This window comes from Emys orbicularis, chromosome 8 (genome assembly GCF_028017835.1).
Source record: "Emys orbicularis isolate rEmyOrb1 chromosome 8, rEmyOrb1.hap1, whole genome shotgun sequence".
NCBI lineage: Eukaryota > Metazoa > Chordata > Testudines > Emydidae > Emys > Emys orbicularis.
The window spans coordinates 77,437,793-77,459,431 of record NC_088690.1 but is presented as its reverse complement, the minus strand read 5'-3'; the positions used below and the strand labels follow the sequence as shown (position 1 = coordinate 77,459,431).

The 21,639-nt window shown below is 50.3% G+C and overlaps 1 protein-coding gene across 1 annotated transcript in view; it reads left to right on the top strand.

Moving 5' to 3' along the window:
- The window catches only part of PSD2 (pleckstrin and Sec7 domain containing 2), a 100,170-nt gene that overhangs the window by 16,110 nt on the left and 62,421 nt on the right, over positions 1-21,639 (top strand). The window contains exons 2-3 of the mRNA XM_065409306.1: positions 9,323-9,811; positions 17,598-17,792. Coding sequence (XP_065265378.1) covers positions 9,323-9,811; positions 17,598-17,792 — 684 coding nt within the window. The remainder of the gene's footprint in view (positions 1-9,322; positions 9,812-17,597; positions 17,793-21,639) is intronic.

Genomic DNA, 21,639 nt, shown 5'->3' with positions numbered 1-21,639 from the left:
GCTGTGTCCCACTCCCTGTTCCCCTCAGAGTGCTCCCTGCCTGCCACTCCCGACCTTTCCCCTCAGGGCCCGCCCTGATTCTGCAGCAGTAGTGGGTATGAAAAGCCCCTTCCATGGAGCCAGAAAGGAAGCAGCAGCCTTGGCAATGAGCCAGCCCAGCCCCCTCGATTTAATAGTGAAGGAATGAAATCAGGCACCAATTTAGGCCTTGACGACTTCTCCGCTTGGATTCACCCCGGGATTAAAGAGCAGTCAGGAAACCTTCAGACTCATGCAGATAAGAATGAATTCCTCTGGAGTGCCAGACAGACAGCCCAGCTTATCCCCTCTGCACCTGGGCCCTGGCCCGTTCCAGCCTTCAACTCGCAGAGCTTCCTCCACTTCACTGGGGAGGGCAGCTCCCATGCTACAGGCTCGTGGTTTGTTCCTAGCTCTCAGGTTGTTCATGGGTGCCAGTACCTCCACGTAGCCCCTGCAGTCCACCCACTCCTCCCATGACAGCATGGCTCTCTCAGGAGCCACACTCCCATATTATAGCCCTGCACTTATGTGCTCCAGCCCCACTCAGGGTGGGTTTCGCTGAGCAGAGGGGCAGCCAGCATCAGCTGCCTTTGCCCATGTCCTCTTACCCTTCATGAGTTTAAGGGAGGATGGTTCCACCTAGAGCAGCCCACTCCCACGTCCAGCCCCCTCAACACATGGAGCCCTGACCCCACAGTGCTTACATGGGGCAGGCTTCTGTGGGATTGAGGAAGGGGGAGCAGACTGCAGCTATCCATCTCCTTCAGCACACCTCAGACTAGGTAGCCCTCAATCTGGCTCCCTTAGGCATGCAGTATTGGAATAGACAATGGGTCCCACACACGAATCCCTATTGGCATACACCACAATGACCAGGCATAGCTACAGAGCCAGACTGGAGAGAGAAGTGATCCAGCCACAGAGGAGAAATATTCTCGGAGTAGGAAAACCCTCCACAAATGAAACTGAAAGATGGGAGGGGATCCTTAGAGGCTGTGGCCACTGGCATCAGACATAAGGCAGGATTCCATCAGCCTCAGGTATTTCCCAGGCACCTGGCGCCCGGGGAGCTGGTGCCACACACAAGCCAAAAGCTGGTGTTTAAACAAAAGCTGTCACAGGGCTGATTCTCCTCTCATTCTCTGTGTGTAAGTCAGGAGGAACTCCAGTGAGATCAATGGAGCCACCCTGGGGTGAACCCAGGATCAGACTAGGTGTTACAGAATATCAGGGTTGGAAGGGACCTCAGAAGGTCATCTCATCCAACCTCCTGCTCAAAGCAGGACCAATCCCCAGACAGATTTTTACCCCCCAGATCCCTAAATGGCCCCCTCAAGGATTGAGCTCACAACCCTGGGTTTAGCAGGCCAATGCTCAAACCACTGAGCTATCCATCCCCCCCAATGCATGAAGTCAAAGGCATACAAGATACCAGACCCCGCTAGTTCATGCCCAGTGATCACTGTTTTGTATTTAAGATGAGTGGCCTGGATTCTGCTCTGAATTATACTCCTTAGACGTCAGTGGGAGGCCAGCGAGGTTGAGCCTATGTGCTGGGGGGGCTAAGGGCCTGATCCAACACCCACTGAAGTCGATAGGAGTCCTTCCACTGACTCCAGCAGGCATTGAGCCACACCCTGAGAGGTGACCAAAGAAGGAAAGAAGCCCTTATGTACTACATTGGTTCTAGCAGCCATACAAGAGGCTCCCACCTTTGATGGAGGTCCAGATTAGAGCCCTACAAATCTGCAGATATCCACAGACCATTTTTGCGGATCACAGATTGGATGTGGATACAAATTTTGTATCTGCACAGCTCTCTGTGTTATGTGGGCCTCACCCACACGATATATATACTTCCTGTGTGGCACTGAGGATGTCACATGGGCCACAGCTGTGTGCTGATTGGGCCACGGGTTGAGAACCACTGCTCCAGAGATTCAGGATAGGCAAGGAGAACCATGCCATAGCCATGCAGTATCTGGCCTAGCTATCAGCCAGTCCAGTCCCCCAACGAATGAACTGAACACTTGTGCCCAAAACAGCGTGAGCCCTGGCTGAATCTTTGAGGGCATGGGCCTAGGTGACCTAGCAGGCCTTCTATATCTCCAGTAGCTACAATCCCAACACACCTTCCCATCTCACCTCTGCTGTCTGCAGGGGGCCTCTCTCCCTCTCCAGCTGAAGCTGGTCACCCCCCTCAACTCCTGCAGGTTGGCCGGGAGGCTGGGTGATTGCTTGACCATACCCGGAGCAAACTCTTGGGGGTCTGCCTGAAGTAGCTGCTGCCTCCCTAGTCCTTACAAAATCTGCTTGGGGTCAAGCTGATCCCCAGACACCATCCTGGCAGTTGGGAAGTGCCCCCTCCCACTGCTTGGCAGGGCTCTCCAGACGGCAAGGATAGTGACACACCATCACCCCCATGTGGTAGCTAGGCAGCCACGAGCTAGGGATTATGGGGCACCCAGTCAGCATGCAGTTGCTAGGGAACTCCAGGATTCCTTAGCGATCGCCTCAGGGATTCTGAGGCACCTGGGCCATCCACTCAGTAGGGGACTGGCTGGCCCTGGGAATGGTCCCCCCCGGTTGAAGCAGCCAGGGGTATGGATTCATCCACCTGCCCCAGAAGACATTGGGAGTTCAGGAGGCAGCAGTCATGCCAGCAGGAGGCAGAGAACCACCTGAGGCCCCAGGAAAGGTGCTAAAGGGCCTACCTAACCCCCGGGTAGAGCAGGAGGTCGCTCAGGCCCCTGCCAAAGACTTCCAGCAGCAGGTGGGAGGCTTCCGTGATCTGGGGGAGGGAAGCACTGGAAGGGGGATGCTGCTTTGTATTGCTGGGTGCTTGGGCGTTCTTGCACGAGCTGTCTGGGAACTTGGGCTGGTGTCTCCGAACGCAGACGAACCTGCCCTGGCCCTGAATTTGAATGGGGAATGGGCTGTTTGCAAACATTTTGCATGGCCCTATGTATCCCTTTCCTGCAATGGGACATGGTGGCACCCACCCTTCACACCGGCTTTTCCTCTGACACATCTTGCTGCAAACACAGCACTAATATGCTGTCAGTGCAGTCTGGGGCTCCCTGCTTTCTCAGTTCATGTATTTATAAAAGGCCCATCCAGTGCCCTGGGAGCTTTATCCATGATCACTAACAGAGCAGGTCAGTAGGCCAGGAGACCACCTCTGCCATCCCCACCTTGAGCTCCCAGCACACACATAACCCACCTCCCAAGTCCCCTTCCCAACCTACCTTCCTTCCCCCCCAAAAGAGAAGCCCGGGGAAACAGGTGGGTTTGCAGGCTGGCCACAGGCTGTGGGACCACGGAGGAAGTGAGCTCCAGCGTCAGGGCTATTAGACTGATCACACCCTGCTGCCAGCCTCTTCCCTCAAGCATTGCGCTGACCTAGCCTGCCAGGGTGCCACATAGAGAGCGAGGCACCTTTCAAGTCACTGGGACTCAAACCATGCTGGGTGCGAAAGGCCAAAAGCAACCCCTTTCCCTTCCCCTAGAAGTCCTGGGGTCAGCAGTGCCGCTCACAGGGCACAGGCCTGATGTGCTCCCAGGGAGGTGCGTTGCTTCCTAGGTGGATGCCGCATTCTGCGCTAGCTGGGTTTTCCGATCACTTTGATGATGCGGCTGGGTGGGGAGCACATTACGGCCATCCTGCCGCTAGGTGACATAGGCCGGGAGAACTGTAGTAAGGTCCACATCTGAAAGAAGGTATGTAATCTCCATAGCAAGCATGGCTGATAAGATACACATGAGACAATCACAGCCACCATCCAGCAAGACTGCCAGGTAAAGGGCGATGGCATAATCGCTGCCATCTCCTCCATTTTCTTCCCATCCTACAAGCTTTATCCCAACCTAGTCTCCATCGAGTCTCAGGCAGCTCACGCTCATCTGAGCCCCAGACTCAGTTCGACACCAGCTGAAACCTTCCATCACATACCAGCTGGGTTAGAAGAGAAGGAGATATAAAGTTGAGAGCTGCCCCCTCACATGTTCTCATTAACCGGTGTAAAGGCCCCATCAGGAGGGGTGACAGAGTGAATTCCTAGGCACCCCTCAGGAGAGTGCCCTTGGGGCCCATGAACAAATGCCCAGGACCACCCTTTGGATGCTTTCAGAAAAAAGGGATAGAACCAGTCCAAAGAAGCCCCTGCTCAAGCCCCCTGCTCAGCCAAGGTCCATAGACCAGTCAACCTTTGATAGCATCCTCCACATAGTCAACCCCTGCTAGGAGATGTATCAAAATCACCTTGTGGTCAATGGCATGAAAGGCAGGTGATAGTGATAGATCTGAAAGAATGCATGTGGACCTCCAAACTTCATCCATCCCCAGGGGTGAGACCATCCACACACACACCAGCTCAGCCTTAGTGGCATACTAAGTCTGAAGAGCCCCAAAGAATCTCAGGATTGCTGGTTGTTTAGCCACAACGTTCTCCATAACCTCCTGCAAAGATGGGAGATTCCAGATGGGGTGATAGCTGGAGAAATAGCTTATGGCTAAGGCTACGTTTGTCACGGAAGTCACGGAATCTGAGATGTCTGGAGACCTCTGTGACATTTAGTGCTTCAGCCCCAGGGGCTGAGGGACTGGAGCTGGCAGCCAGCAGGGTTCCTGCGACAGGCGACAGGGGACTCCATTCCAGTGACAGCCTCGTTGGCGGGGGGGGGCGGGGAGGGGAGGGGAGAGAGGCTCAGGTGAGCGGCTCGGGGTGTCCAGTTTTCATTTTGGGAAATTTGGTCACCCTGTAGATCCCAGCTGCCATGGGCAGAGGGGGGCACCCCCTGTAGCTTCCAGCTGCCGCAGGCAGAGGGAGAATCCCACAGCTCCCAGCCACCAAGTCACCACGGTGGCAGGGGAAACTATAGAGCTTCAGCAGCAAAAGTCACAGACAGGTCACAGCTTCCGTGAGTTTTTGTTTCTTGCCCGTGACCTGTCCGTGACTTTCACTAAAAATAACCATGACAAAATCTTAGCCTTACTCATGGTACGTGATGGCTTTTGAAGCAGGAGTCTAACCATTGTTTCCTTTTGGGAAACCGACACTCTAGGTGACATAGCTCTGCTGAAGTCATAGGGACATTGACCTAAAGTACTGGTAGCAAATGGCACATCCTACAGCACCACCAGAACTCCTGCAAACCTCTGGGGCTTGAACGCAAGCAGAGAGGACTCTGCGTGTGGTCCCCCCAGGAACCACTTAAACCCCTGCCAATGAAAAGTTCTTGGTTTTGTCATTTGGTGCAAACAGCTCCGATTAACCAGATGATCCAGAACACGTCCCCTGTCAGGCCCGTCACAGAGGCAGAGGCAAAGAAGCCTTCACTGCTTCCTGCATGGCCACAGCATAAGATTTCAAAACCCGATCATGCTGCAGCCAGTCAGATTTGGTGTTGGAATGGTGCTTTGTCCATAAACAGGCCTCAGGATGAAACACTTGATGAGGGTTGGATTCGAGTTCACAGTGTTTGCTCATGGGCAGTTGTATGACGCACCGGGGCATAATCAGTCCCAGGTTGATAGTAGTGTGTTAGTGGCAAAACATCAGTCTCAGGGCGGTGCAGTGCCCTCGCAGCTTTCAAGCAGGGATGAGCGGTATGGCCTCATAGTATGGACACCAGCTGCCTACCAGCGTCGCAGCATTTCCTGGGATGCTGAAATGACTACAGTCCATTTTAAGTGTGCATTGAAAAGTCCTCACCAGTGTGACTACAAGGCTGGAAATCTGCGGATTTGTGGTAAGGGGTGGATGATGAAGGTAAAAGTAGCTATTTACTGAGTATGGGCTGTTCTCTGCAGCTAAATTAACACCACTAAACAATGGCACTGCATTAACAAGACCCCAGTATTGAGAGCCAGCTGACAGTGCTGTTGGGAGAGTAATGGAATTGAACTTGACCAGTGCTGTGCTGACCTGGCGTTCCTTTCCTTCCCCATTCAAAGGGCAATAAGGACATTTACAGTACACGGTCCTGCTGTAATAGCCCCATGCATGCATTCCTCTGAGACCCCATGGGCCCGGTCACCAAGTCCCTTTGTTCACATGGTCAGTCAGCGCAGAAAGGCTCTGGATCTCATGGAGAAACTCCTGCCCAATGCTGCCCTCTCCTGTTCGCCTTCAGCAGAACCAGGAACCAGAAGAGAAAAGCAGAGAGCTCTATTTGTGCAGTGACAGCTCTCCTGCCAGAGGTGCTGGAACTAGGGGTACTGGCGGAGGGCGGGGGGTGGGGGAGGGGGAGTGTGCTGCCGCAACCCCTGGCTTGAAGTGGTTTCCATCATACACAGGGTTTACAGTTTGGTTCAATGGCTCACAGCACCCCCACTGTACAAATTGTTCCAGCCCCCCTGTCATGCTCAGTCATGCCCTCTCTCCATGACACCTGGAGAGCAGTGGGCTTATTTAAAGATTCTACCCGGTGGGTACATACTGGGTATATATATATTTTTAAAACCGTCTAAAATTGCTGTCTTTGGGCTTTATTTGCTCATTAACTCAGTTGGCAATAGTATGATGCTGATGGAAAAATGTTAGCCCAGGTTCCCTATTATCCGGCTCCGCCTGTAGCTCATTAACATGTTCCCTGCTGGGGAGCAGCACTCATTTATCACGGCTTATTTATTTAAGGCTCGACAACATACACTGGGGCTAAATCACCTTCTTCTTGAGAAGAAGGGAAATATTAATCCTGGAGCAAACAGTACAGTACTATGTGGGGAGGAACAGAGTGCAGGGCTAGCTGGGCATGGTCAGAGAGATGGGCACAGTAGGGGTGTGAGCACAGAGCCAACCCTGAGAAGCTTGAGGTTGGGGGCATTCAGATCTGAATCCCTACATTTCACCCTGATGTCTGGATTTGGGGCTGTGCTCTTGTGAGAGTCCATCCCAGCCTTGTAGAATAATGTCCTGGCGTTTTCCACTGTGGGCGGGGTGTGTGTCTGTGCTATATACATTCTGGTTTGCTTGCTCCTGTATGTGGGAATACCTTTCCCAAAGCCAGCAACCAAGCTATCCCACAAGGGTGCTGGGCCATCTTGCAATATTGGCCATTTCTGCACAAGGAGATGTTTATAGACAGTATACGTTCATTGTCCAGAACAAAGCTGGCAGGCAGGACTCCTGGAAAGTGCTGTGATCTCTCTTTCAGGTTTGGCTCATAATGAGTTTCCAAAATCTGTGTCAGAATCGCATTCTCTTGGGTCTCAGGCCCTGAGGTTTGAAAAGGGGATGGTTCAAACAAACCTGGTTTTCCCTGTGGTAGAAAACTCATTCCAAATCCCTACAGGCCATGCAGGTTCAGGTGTGATGCTCCTAGCATCTCCTAGCAGGGGTTGACCATATTGGGGATGCTATCAAAGGTTGACTGGTCTGTGGACCCTGGCTGAGCGGGGGGCTTGAGCAGGAATTGTATCTTCCTAGATGTCTGTCTAGTGCCTTGAGGGTGTTACCAGAAATGTAATAACGATAGCTGGACTTGCACCAATTCATGCAAGTTTTCTGGGTCACCAGAGTCAGCAGTATCTTTGGCTCCAATGCACCCACAGTACTCCCATCTCAGGAAAGCATGTTCCCTCTGGAAAGCTGGGCTGCAATCATTAGGATGTGAGCCAGATCTGGTATGATAATGAGACAGTGCCGAGAAACACAGTAGGTTAAGAGAAAAATGCATTTATCGCCCCCTGGCTTTTCCACCTGGATCACGGTGCTAAAAGGCAGCCCCACTCCTGCACAAGTAAGTGTGAATAGCTTTTGCTGGAAGATGAGCTGGGAATCTCATGAGATTCCCAGGGTATTTCAGACAGGCCGGCAATACTGCAGGAGCAATATTTCAGCACTTTCATTTCTACTCACTCTGTGCGAAAACTGGCACGTTCCCCGCTCAGGGGCTTCCAACACACAGCACTTTACCCATTTGAGTTCCACTGCACCTCTTGGGTTTTGTGTTGAGTTTTGTACTTGAATGAACCCAAAGATTCAAAGCCAAACTTAGTCAGAATTGCCCGGTTTCCCCGACACTATTAGTGTTTGTCATGATTTTGAGACAAAGGCATAAACTAGCCCAAGTTGGCTTGAAAATGAGACCATGATCACGTGAAGCCAGAGATAGGTCTGACCCACAGCGTTCTGATCTAGAGCTAGAGTTCGGTGCTCTTCAGAGCTGCGGTTTGAGGATTTTGAGAGTGTGCTGTTATGGAGATAGAGTCAGTAGGGAAGTTTAAATCTGAGCTTCACCAGAGTCCCGGGAGCCAGGGGTGCAAGTTAGCTTCAGTCCATTATGGAGTTGGGACCTGTCACAAATTCAGATGCAAACTTCCCTGGTTCGGATCTGTGGGTTTGGCTTGGCCCGTTATAAAGATTGGGGTCAGCTGTGCAGCTGGACCCAGCATTCCCAAGTTCTGGATTGTGGAGCTCTGGAGTAGTGGCTCTGAGCCTATATCTGCTCAAAATCTCGCTCTCTCAAAGAGTCATTCAGGCCAGATGGTGAGCACAAGCATGTGAATGGCTCTGTAGCCTGGTGGGTAGAGCACTCACCTAGCAGGTGAGAGATCCAGACCCCCTGCTCCAATGACTCTTCAGGTATTTGTCTGCAGTGCAATGGCTTCAGCAGGAGAGACCGAGGGAGCCCCATCTCAGAATATCCTATAGCCCAGTGGTTAGTGTACTCACCACAGAAGTGGCAGATCCTTTTGCAGGGAGGATTTGAACTTGGGATCTCCCACATCCCAGGTGAGTACCCTAACCCTGGGCTAAAAGCAAGGAGGGAGGTCCTTCTGCCTCCCTCTCCCCCACCCTTGCTCTTTTGTGTGAGCTTGCCTGAGGGGCCTGATCTGGTGGTGGCCTCTGAAGACACTTACCGGATAGGACCCTGCGTGCGCCTTAGGCGGCTGAGTGCCTGTCTTCCCCGGTTAGTGAATTGCTCTGGGGTTGAGGTGAAGGCAGGCGCCCAGGCACCTAGAGAGAGTCAGCAATGCATGTGCCCAGCAGCAGAAACACAGCCAACAAGGGAACGTCTACTGCAAAAATGCAGGAACTGAGGGAGTTTAGGTACCTGCAGAGGGAGATTTGTGCATCGCGGTGGTCCCAGAACAGGGACTTAGGTGCCTCACTCCTTCTGTGCCCTCAGACCTGCCTGCAGTCACACAGGGAGTCTGGGACAGAGCAGGGAGCTGCACCTTGCTCCTAGGCTAGTCCTCAAGCCACTGTGCCATCCTTCTTCTTCTTCTAGTCATGTACACCTTGAACCTGCAAGAGTAACCCAGGTATTTCATACATCTGCCCTTGTGTTCCAGGTTTGCAGCTGGAGAAGCCAAGCAAAGTTGCACGGAGGATGACAAGGAAGAGTTGCAATTGAAAGACATCAGGGATGGATTCAGCTCTACCTTTGAAAAAATTGTGGAGTCCGACCTTATGAAGGGCACGTACTACAGCAGCCTGGACTCCCTGGACGTGCTCTCCCTCACAGATGAGACAGACAGCTGTGTCAGTTTTGAGGCTCCGCTCACTCCGCTGATTCAGCAAAGGGTCAAGGAAAGCCCTGAACTTTTAGAACAGAAACTGGTTGCCCAGCAGAAAGGAGCCCTGCAACACATGGCGGCGGAGAAGCAAGAGCAGGCAGCCGTGAAGCCAGCGGAGGAGGATCTGGGGAGCCCTCTGAGGCACTCAATTACCAGCAGCAGGTCGGAAAATGTGCTCAGCCGGTTATCCTTGAAAAATATCCCTAATGGATTCCACGTCGATGGAGCTGAGGAAGATGCCTTGAAGCTTATTAACTCCATCAGGTAAGGCAGACTGTGAGTTCTGAGGCCGGGAGTGTCATTTCGTTCTGTGTTTGTACAGCGCCTCACACAGTGGGGGGCCCATAGACCTAACTGGAGCTCCTGGACACTACAGATTATTATTAGTATGCCAGCATTCTCCTTTGTGCTTCCCTGTGTACATGCCACAATGAACAATCAGTATTCATCAGGAGGTGACACCTGTCCTCATTATCTCTTTTATAGTAGGACCCCAGCCCAGGATAAGGCTAGGCATATACAGACTATTTTCCATATGACCACAGAGCCCTTGGCGAGCATGAAGGATGCTGCAATCCAAAGGGGAAAGTCACTTACAAGAGGAATAGCCATAACACAAGGAAATGGGGTCAGTCTGAATTATAGATGCTGATGCTGTGTAACGCGGCCGACATAGGAAACTAAGTCCTGCAAGTGTAGGGAGCTACATTATTCTTCCATTCACCAGGGGGCAGGGTGAAGGAATCACACCCTGGCGCATGGTTCGGTGCGCTTCTGACCTTTCACCTTTGGAGACAGAGTGTAAAATGTGCCTATTCAGCTGCCGGACGTCCATTGTCTCCAGTGGGAATCCGGCCTGCAGAGCAGCTGCAGAATGGGAGCCTCCAGTATAGGCCTGCAGCTCGTATTGAAGTCAGTGTGACTGTGCACACGTACCATTGGGCAGGATTTGGCCCTTCAGCCAAATCACGATGTCTTCACTCCGTATTGAGTCAGTCCTTACTCAAGTAAACCTGTCACTGACTTCATGAGGTTTGCCCATGTAATGACTGAGCATCCACTGCATAGGGACATGGTTTGCCCTTACGCTGGCATTCCCTGGTTGGCCAAGGAGCACAAGTCCATGGGAGACATAGCTCACCACTGTGTTACCCAGATTCTGTGGCCTCTAAGTGCCAGTCTGACCCCTGGCATACATTATGGCTCCATGGGGTCATTAAGGCACCCACAGATTATTCAGATGCCCTGAAGCAACCAGGATGGGAGCATCATAGGAGCCACTATGGTGGCTCTGTGCCACCCTGGATTCCCTTAGAAAGGGGAGCCTCAAGTGGCCAGATCTGCCAGCTTCAGGACTGCTTTGCACTGCCAGCATGGTCAAAAGCAGTTGTAGCACTCCTCGAAATCGGGGCCTTGGACTTTAAAGCTTCTCAGACTTCCAGTCCAGCTTAGTTAGGCAAATGAATACAGGTAACACCTCCCCCCCGCCCCATCTGAGCTGCTGTGTTTCATCAGTGCCTTATCATAGAATCATAGAATATCAGGGTTGGAAGGGACTTCAGGAGGTCATCTAGTCCAACCCCCTGCTCAAAGCAGGACCAATTCCCAACTAAATCATCCCAGCCAGGGCTTTGTCAAGCCTGACCTTAAAAACCTCTAAGGAAGGAGATTCCACCACCTCCCTAGGGAACCCATTCCAGTGCTTCACCACCCTCCTAGTGAAAAAGTTTTTCCTAATATCCAACCTAAACCTCCCCCACTGCAACTTGAGACCATTACTCCTTGTTCTGTCATCTGCTACCACTGAGAACAGTCTAGATCCATCCTCTTTGGAACCCCTTTTCAGGTAGTTGAAAGCAGCTATCAAATCCCCCCTCATTCTTCTCTTCTGCAGACTAAACAATCCCAGTTCCCTCAGCCTCTCCTCATAAGTCATGTGCTCCAGCCCCCTAATCATTTTTGTTGCCCTCCGCTGGACTCTTTCCAATTTTTCCACATCCTTCTTGTAGTGTGGGGCCCAAAACTGGACACAGTACTCCAGATGAGGCCTCACCAATGTCAAATAGAGGGGAATGATCACGTCCCTCGATCTGCTGGCAATGCCCTTACTTATACAGCCCAAAATGCCATTAGCCTTCTTGGCAACAAGGGCACACTGTTGACTCATATCCAGCTTCTCGTCCACTGTAACCCCTAGGTCCTTTTCTGCAGAACTGCTGCCTAGCCACTCGGTCCCTAGTCTGTAACAGTGAATGGGATTCTTCCGTCCTAAGTGCAGGACTCTGCACTTGTCCTTGTTGAACCTCATCAGGTTTCTTTTGGCCCAATCCTCTAATTTGTCTAGGTCCCTCTGTATCCTATCCCTACCGTCCAGCGTATCTACCACTCCTCCCAGTTTAGTGTCATCTGCAAACTTGCTGAGAGTGCAGTCCACACCATCCTCCAGATCATTAATGAAGATATTGAACAAATCCGGCCCCAGGACCGACCCTTGGGGCACTCCGCTTGAAACCGGATGCCAACTAGACATGGAGCCGTTGATCACTACCCATTGAGCCCGACAATCTAGCCAGCTTTCTATCCACCTTATAGTCCATTCATCCAGCCCATATTCTTTAACTTGCTGGCAAGAATACTGTGGGAGACCGTATCAAAAGTTTTGCTAAAGTCAAGGAATAACACATCCACTGCTTTCCCCTCATCCACAGAGACAGTTATCTCCTCATAGAAGGCAATTAGGTTAGTCAGGCATGACTTGCCCTTGGTGAATCCATGCTGACTGTTCCTGATCACTTTCCTCTCCTCTAAGTGCTTCAGAATTGATTCCTTGAGGACGTGCTCCATGATTTTTCCATGGGTCAAACTTATGCTTGGGTTCAGCTCTTCTTCCATTTGTGCTTCCTAAATATGGCTGCTTTGGGGGCTCAGTCCTGCCAAGGGCTGAGCACAGCCTGGATCAGGACTTTCTGCACTTGCCTCCTCTTGTATGGACTCATTTACTAAGGGGCATTTGTTCGGCTTGTTTGACACCTGCTTTGCCAGCTCTCCTCTTTGTCTGCCAATTGTGTTCCTATTATGGATTTTGGGGGTGATTTTATTATTGCAAAGGGCTATGGGCCATGGGATCAGCCATCTATCCACTCAACACCCATTTATTTACGTGGCTTATACAACCTCTGTCTTCGACTGCAGGCACATACACAATTAGTACTTAGAACACATTGTAAGTTGGCACACGTAATGCCAACTAAAAGGCTAAAACATTCTCCCCCCCACTGAACTTAACCCCACCCTACTACCCCCCGCTACAGATAGCCTGACTTTGCAGCACACCCTAGTGGCCAGTGAGGCTGGACTTAGAGCGAGAATGGAATAATACTGACTCTTATTTGGGTCACGAGTTAAAAGGAGTCTGAAGGTGTCCTCCCAGCCCCCATCTGTGTGCATTACAAACCTGCCAAATAATGGGCATGGTTCAGCCCCAAACAGTCCTGCTGGGCACGATCACGGTGCATTGACCGACCTTTATGGAGCCGGGACTGGAGAGGGAGTCTAGAGACTGGCAGAGCTGGGAGAGGCGAGGGAAGCAGGACAAGAGTTTCAGATCAGTATTGAAATGTATGGGGGTGAGCAAGTCTCTCTAATATGGTTTGAGGTGCCCATTACCCACTTGAGCACCCTGGCCTTGCCCTTAGTCTATTGTCTTCTGCTGCCCTGGTGCCCTAGAGGGAGAGGTGGAGTCATTACAGTTTATAGCCCATTCTCCCTTTCCATTGCTGGGGCCAGCTCAGCACTATCAGCCCCTCACTTTCCTGAGTCCTAACTTCAGATGCAGTTAAAAAGAAGTTGCTTCCAGAACAAGGGCTGATCTGTGCAAGCAGATTCACCAGGACAGCTGAGCCAGTGAATGGCATTTGAAAAGCAGCAGAGATTAGCAAGCTAGTTTCAGACTGACGCGCTGAGCGAGTTGTGTCCGGATCAAAGCAGATCTCTTGGTGCCATTAAGAAAGTGAATGAAAAAGCAGCAGTGATGAAAATATCCCCAGAAGAGCAAACACCCACCCTGCCGTGTAAGCACTTCAGGTTAGAGCTGAACCCCCGCATGAGCAGAGAGGCAGAAAATACAAGACAAGACTCTCTGGCAAAGCCCTTCACCGCCAGCAAGTGACGCACACGCTGCACAAAACTTCCTTCACTACACAATAAGGCAACACAGGGTAGTTGTTTTTGGCTGGCTCAAAGGGAAATCTGGAGCAGGTTTGGATGTGCCATAAAATACGTTCAGTTAATTACAAGGTTCCCAGTGAAACAGGCTTTACCAACCCTGTGTAAACAGGCTGGCCCTGAGGGTGGATTGGGGAAAACTAAGAGAAGGCCACAGAGTCCACATTTCTATGGGTCCACTGACCCTGCCATTGGGGGCAAGTGGTGTAGAATGATATGGCCACTGCTGAGGGTGTATTAGCCACTGACTGGGGAAGAGGATGGTGCTGAGATCTAGTCTGCACCTTGACCCTGGTTCGACGGGTGAAACTCATCTCCCAACCTTCTCCCCACACAACCCCTTCTGCCACACAAAGCCCAGGACGTAGGGCTTTATGCAGATGAATTGCATTTCACCCTCAGCAAAAAAAATTTGGACTTGAAGGTAATTCATCTCCAGTATTTGGTTTTGGAATGTTCAGGTTAAGGGAGTATTTGTACTGAGACTCGAATACAGGGCCCAGACATACAGAGATTATTCCCAAGCAGACCACACCCACCAGCCTATTACAGCTGGATTACTTCTGGGGATAAACTGCATAGTCGGTTACTTGACACTACTTTGGTTCATTATGAAATACATTCAAAAGCCAAATAACTAATGTCAGTCAGGTTTATTGCTCTAAGACAATAACAATATAGTACAGGAGAAAGGTTCAATACGATACCAGTCTCTGGGAAGCCATCTTGTGCTGTGATGTTACATTCACCTTACACAGAAGGTGTGCTCCCAAAGTTACACATTTCAGATGGTAGTATTTATAGGATGAGTTTACAAATTACACATCTATTTATGTGTCACTGAAATCCAACCCATCAGTTTGTCCCAGTTCCTTAACTTGTTTTCTGTTCCTTCCTTATCTTTGTTTCGGATAGCAGCACTGCAGGTACTGGTCCGTGAAGGTTCTTACCTAGCTTGTGCTAAGACATAGAATGAATGTATCTTGATTTTGACAAGATTTGTATCTGTGTATGCCAAATCTTACTTCAGTGAATGCAAGGAATTATGGGATTTTTAGCATAAGGAGCAGGGTTATATAAAAAGCATAGGCCAATTTAGGCTATACAGCTACTATGTATGTTTAATGCTATTTGTGCTTAATTCATACTAATATATGTATGGTGCAGATAATACATATTGGTAATGTGAGATAAATCGATAGATAGCTATGCTAGCCCAGCATATATTAATCACCTCCTTCCCAGCTCTTACAGTGGTAAGGGTCTTATGAGTACATAGAGAAAGGAAGAGAGCAGGGGCAGCTCAGGACCATCAGCATGGGACTGTTGATTAAAGCACCTCCCACGGTGAGGCTTATCATAGATGGTGCACAGTCGGTGGGGATTCATGAATGCAGGCGGCATGAACAATTGCTGTTGTCACAGTCTACAATAGGGAAGAGATTTCTGATAGTAGATGGCTCTAATCTAGCAGAAAAATGCATAATGAGATCCAGTGATTAGAAAGAGAAGACAGACAAATTCAGACCAGAAATAAGGGTTAATTTTTTCATGTAATTAACCATTGGAACAACTTACCTAGTGATGGGTTGGATTCTCTGTCTTTAAATCAATTTTGGATATCTTTCTAAAAAGATCCACTATAGCTCAAAGAGATGTCATGGTGGAGAAATTACTGGGTGAATTTTTTTGGCCTAGTGTTATGCAGGTGGTCAGATTAGAATCATAGAGTATCAGGGTTAGAAGGGACCTCAGGAGGTCATCTAGTCCAACCTCCTGCTCAAAGCAGGACCAATCCCCAGACAGATTTTTTGCCCCAAATCCCTAAATGGCCCCCTCAAGGATTGAATTTACAACCCTGGCTTTAGCAGGCCAATGCTCAAACCACTGAGTTATCCCTCCCCCCAATGGCCAGATGTTCACAGCTTAAAATCTATGTATCTATGAATCATTTCAAAGTGGAGAGAGTGATGGATGAGTCAAGCGTTTGGAGAATGAGGTATGCACCTTCACCTCTAGCCTACTGACTTAAATGCAGTCCAAGCCATTAGTGAATTGTTACTCTGACTGCTGTTATGTGTCTTAGTAGAGCTGTCTGGGAATTTTTTGACTAACTATATTTAATCAAAAAATGCCAATTCATCAAGGCCAGCATTTCCCATGGGAACTTGGATGAATATTTTGTTTAGAAAAAATTTGAAAATAAATGTTTGGAAAAATCTCGAAATGGTCCATTTTGACATTTTCAAAAGAAAACATTTCATTTTTTTCAGTCTGAAATTATTTTCATTTAGAAATTTGTTATTCTATATTAAAAAATAAAGGTCAACATCAAAACAAAATGTTTTGAATTTATGTTTTGATTGCCCTAAAATGAATTTTTTTCCTCTTTTTTTGGATTTTCAGTTCATAAAAAATGTCAGGTTTTTGTTTGTTTGTTTTGTTTTATTTGATTTTTTTGTCCCAATACCAGACAAGAAAAAATTTTAAAATCTCAAAAAATGTCAAGGGAAATCTGTTTTCCAAACAACTCTGTGCCTTAATGCGAAATGAGCTGATGGGTCTCAGTCCAGTTCCCAGTGGACAGATATCCACATCTCGCAACCCACTGCCTCAATTAGCACCAACCGGCCCCTTACTGACCCTCTCAGCAGCGAGGCCAAGGGGGGTAGAGGCTGAACTCCCTTCTCACATGCTGAAGCACACTGGTGGGCAGTGTTGGGTAAACTTGCACTGACTATTGCTCATGCTGGACCTGTTCTCTGGACTGGAGACTTCAGTCCCCAGGGCTGTCAATCCAGCACCTTTCACCCAGTACTGAATTCACTTTGGAGAGATGCCCAAAGTATTTCTCCCAACAGGAGATGAATGAAGGTGAAGGGAATGGTGGCTGGGTGGTTGCATATGATATCTTAACCATTTCACCCAACCCAAGGCTAAACACTGATTAAGCTGCTTAGAAAACACCTGACTTGCATGAAGTACGGCAGCTAGCCTGAAGCTTGAATGACATGGAATAGACCAGGGGTAGGCAACCTATGGCACGAGTCCCGAAGGCGGCACACGAGCTGATTTCCAGTGGCACTCACACTGCCCAGGTCCTCGCCACCGGTCCGGGGGCTCTGCATTTTAATTTAATTTTAAATGAAGCTTCTTAAACATTTTATAAACCTTATTTACCTATCTATCTCATAGAGCTGGAAGGGACCCTGAAAGGTCATCGAGTCCAGCCCCCTGCCTTCACTAGCAGGACCAAGTACTGATTTTTGCCCCAGATCCCTAAGTGGCTCCCTCAAGGATTGAACTCACAATCCTGGGTTTAGCAGGCCAATGCTCAAAACACTGAGCTATCCCTCCCCCTGTATTACTTTACATACAACAATAGTTTTGTTATATGTTATAGACTTATAGAAAGAGACCTTCTAAAAACATTAAAATGTATTACTGGCATGCGAAACCTTATATTAGAGTGAATAAATGAAGACTCGGCACACCACTTCTGAAAGGTTGCTGACCCCGGGAATAGACCAATGGAGCTATGGGGTTCATTGGCTGGTTGGTCCCCAGATGGGGAGCTCAGAGGTTGTCCATCTTTCCAAATGCTGAGACTGATAAAGGAAACATCATACCCAGGTCTGATCAAACAGACTTTGGATTTCTGACAAACAGCTTGCAGCCCGTTGAGATGAGGTGCTCGTGTTTTTCTAAAAACACGTTAATGACAGAGTGGTTTGGGATTTGGTATAAGGCTTGTATTGTCCAAAGCTCTGGGGTTTCCAGAAAATACCACGTTTGTTTCTTTAATTGTTTTCTGTTCACCATGCAGTGATGCCAGCTTAAAAGACACTCTTTCCGACTCGGACTCTGACATGGGCAGCACCGAACAGCTTGACCATGGCAGCACGGACACATTAGCAAATGGCTGCAAGGCAGATAGTGATGCTGCCAAGAGACTGGCCAAGCGCCTCTATCACCTTGAAGGATTCAAGCGCTGTGATGTGGCACGCCAGCTTGGGAAAAAGTAAGTGGCTCTTTACATCATGGCTAGGTCACAAGGCAAGTGTTAGAGGATCTGGATCTGGGGAGAAGTCTACTGCTATAGATCTGATTTGCAATGCTGAGCTCAAAGCCAGCATGAAAATGGCCCTACCATATGGGACAAAAGTGAACACTGGCTTCACTGGGGAGAATGGAACAGGACAAAAGCAGAAGTGACTTTTCAAGTGAAAGATCTGCTGTTCCAGGGAACTCTTGGGCTTGCTTCAGAGTCAGGTTCAATTAAGAGCATTGGGATCTTTCTGGATAATAAGCGCTGTGTGAAATTGACATGAGCCCAACCCACACACCTAGAACCAAACACTCCTGAACTTTGGGGATGTTCAGAGGGTGGACCAGGATCATGATCTGAATTTCACAGATGATCACAGATGAACAAGTTCTTGCTCTGACTTTATAATAGGTCCAAACAAGACCCCTGAAACTAACACCCCCAGAGTCTAAGGGGTTTGAGATCCAGATCTGGACTTTTTGATTAGGACCCATTTCTGACATAACATATACTGAAATCTGATGTAAGGCACCACTCCAGGGACTTTGCTTAGAAGAGGTGGTTGTTGGGGAGAACCCCAATAAAACTCTTATCACTGTTTTTTATTGAATGCCTCCACTGGGCTCAGTCATGTACAAAGCAGGGACTCAGTTGTCTCTCAAAGAAAACGAACAGCAGGTGTCACTGCTAACGCTACAAAGGGATAACCTCTCAGTTCTACACCATGTCAGTTTCGATCTCCCTGGGTGATTCCAGTAAGGGTTAGTTCTCAGGCTGTTTCCTCTTGTAGTTCTTTCAAGCCTGGCTGATGTTCCCTTTCCTTGTTCTGTATATTTGTGAGGTTTGTGCCTGTTACCGGTAAGCCTGGATTGTCCAATGGGGGTTGCATCCAAGGGGAAGAGGAGCAGAGGTGAAAGTAAGCCGGTACCCCCCAGCAGGGCTGGCTTTAGCAAGAGCGGGGCCCAATTCCTGGGGGCGAGGCTTGCGGCAAGCCCCGCCCCCAGGAATCGGGCTGCGCTCCAGCCGTAGCTCCAGCCAGGGTTGCGGGGCTTGGGGTCGGGCCGGGGCCGGCGCGCTCAGCCGGAACTGGGGCCGGTGCCCCGGGGCCCGAGCCGGGCCAGAGCTGCTGGGGCCGGGGCCGGAGCCACTTGGCTGGGCCGGGGCCGGAGGGAGCCGCTCGGCCAGGGCCGGACTGGGCCGTGCCGTGCCTCCCCAGAGCCCTCCTCCTCGCGTCCCCCTCCGCCCCAGCTTACCTGCTGGTGCCCGCCTGCCCCTGCTTGTTTTCAGACTTCCTTGAACATCTGATTCGCGGGAAGCAGGGGAGGGGGAGGAGCAGGGGGCGGAGCGTTCAGGGGAGGGGAGGAGGGGGAAGTGAGCTGGGGGAGAGGTGTGGACAGCTGCGGGGCCCTTTTAGGCGTGGGGCCCGATTCAGCTGAATCGGCCTAAAGCCGGCCCTGCCCCCCAGTACGGCGTACCGGCAAGAGCTGGTGCGCTGTACTGGACCGGCTTCCTCAGGTGGCAATTTAAAGGGCCTGGGGCTCCCAGCAGCGGCTGGAGCCCCAGGCCCTTTAAATTGCTGCCAGAGCCCCGCTGCCAGAGCCCCCGGGTAGCAGAGGTGGCCGGGGACCCCCGGGGCTCTGGCGGTGATTTAAAGGGCCCGGGGCTCCGCTGCGGTAGTGGCGGCTGGGAGCCCCAAGCCTTTTAAATCACCCTGGAGCCCCGCCACTGCTACCCCAGGGCTCCGGCAGCAGGGCTCAGCAGCGATTTAAAGGGCCCGGGGCTCCGCTGAAGTAGCGGTGGCCGGAGCCCCGGGCCCTTTAAATGGTCCCTGAGCCCCAGGGCTCCCAGCCACCTCTGCAGTTGGTTGCGGGCTCCCAGCTGCCACTACCGCAACTGGAGTATGGGGCCCTTTAAATCAAGATTTAAAGGCCACGCTCCTTCCATTTGAGGCCCCGCCCCTTCCTGTTGAGGCCCCGCCCCCTGCTCAGGACTCCAGCGTACCAGTAAATCCTTTAAGTTACTTTCACTCCTAAAGGGGAGGATCCTGGCCCTGTGAGTAAGCGCCCCACATTGTCCTTTCCATCTGACATCTGACCCCAGTTTAGGGGCAGCTTATATTAAAAGTGCCACAGTCACTCACAGGCTCCACTACAATTAGAGTATTAGGCCTGCAGCCCTAACGTTTACAACTCCTGCTGAAACGAACAGGAGCGCTGGACAGAGAAGGATCAGACCAGCTCGTAGCATCTAGTACCTGCAGCCCCTCTTCTGCCAGTCAAAGGGCAAGAACAAACACCAATGAAACCACCTGCCCCATCGCAGGTGACAATCAGGGGACCTATACGATGGCATTTCGGACACTGATTCAGAATGCTGCTTTCATTACCTGCCATGAAATAAGAATACTGAGGCCCCAGCAGAGAGCGTGTTCACAAAGCCACTCAGACAATAACGAGCATACACAGAGATGACAACTACTCTACTGCACCGTGAGCCATCAGCTGCCCTGTAGTGGGCTGGAGAGCCCCCATGGCCACACCCTTCAAACCTGGACTGGATGTGGCAATGTGACCTTCTCCCCTGGCATGTAAGTAGTTTTACTGCACTTCGTTACTTACTCTTAAGAGGGAATCTCTTTGAATTCACAGTAGAGGGGCAAAGTTGAGCTTGGAGAATAACCCAATTGGTTATGTAGAATATTGTGGCTCGAGAAATGGATCTTAAAACAGTGCAGTATGTATCCACTTCTAACCCTGTGCCGATATTCAGGGGAGAAATATTTGAAAGGGTCACAACTCCTGGGTTCTGCTCCTGGCTCTGGCATAAGAGTATTAGTAACTACAACAATCTAAAAACCTGTATTAGTCGCTGCTCCTTCACAAGAGGAGCAATCTTTGGAGGGGGGAGAAAACACCAGGCAGAGGTTAGATATTGGCCCTATGGGATTTTCTGCTTGGCCTGGCCCACTAGCCAAGGGAACTCTCAAACCCCTGATTGGGAGTCTTATTGCTTTCCAGGCAATGGTTTCCCTGTACTGTATAAATTATACTATGAACTCATATAGGGCCAGGCCTGGAGTCTCTCTACCCTAGGGATGCCCTGGTTGGTATCAATTTAGGACCTGATCCAGGCTCTATTCCCTCTGATCCAGTGCCCATGGAAAGCAATGGAAAGATTCCCATTGATTCCCAATGGATCTGGAATCTAGTCCTTAATCTTCCCTGAGGGAGTCATGGCTGCCAGTGAAACCTGTTTGCTAATTAACATGTTTTTTGTTTCCTTGCAGGGGCTGGGTGCCTTCAGCTGCCCCTTTTATGCATGGGTGGAGATCCATTGCAATAGATCCTCCTACTCCAGCCAGGCACAGAGGTGGCAAGCGATGCAAACGAACAGAAGGGAGGAATGGGGACGTTTAACTTGTGCGATGCCGCGGAAGCTGGGATCTTCCAAGGAACTGGAGCGAATAGTCTCTGGGTTTAATGAAGAGGGGCTGGTACGGGGCTTTCCCAGTGAGGTGTGTCCTGGGCTCTTGAATGTGTTTCCTGCCTTGATTTGTCCAAAGCCAGATCTGACGACCCAAAGGACACGCTGCACGACCTGCATCCTCTCCCAGCGAAGGGAAAGGGAGTGGGACATGGAGGCCACGTCTCTGGCAGGAATGACTCTGCAGGAGTTGTGTTTTTCATTAGAAATCTCTCTGATCTATTTTGATGAGCTGTTTCTAATGCATGTAATGTGTGTATTGTGCCTGCAGCACGGGATCCGCGACACTGTACGTTCAAAATAAATACAAATGCTAATAAAATCAAGCACCACTTGC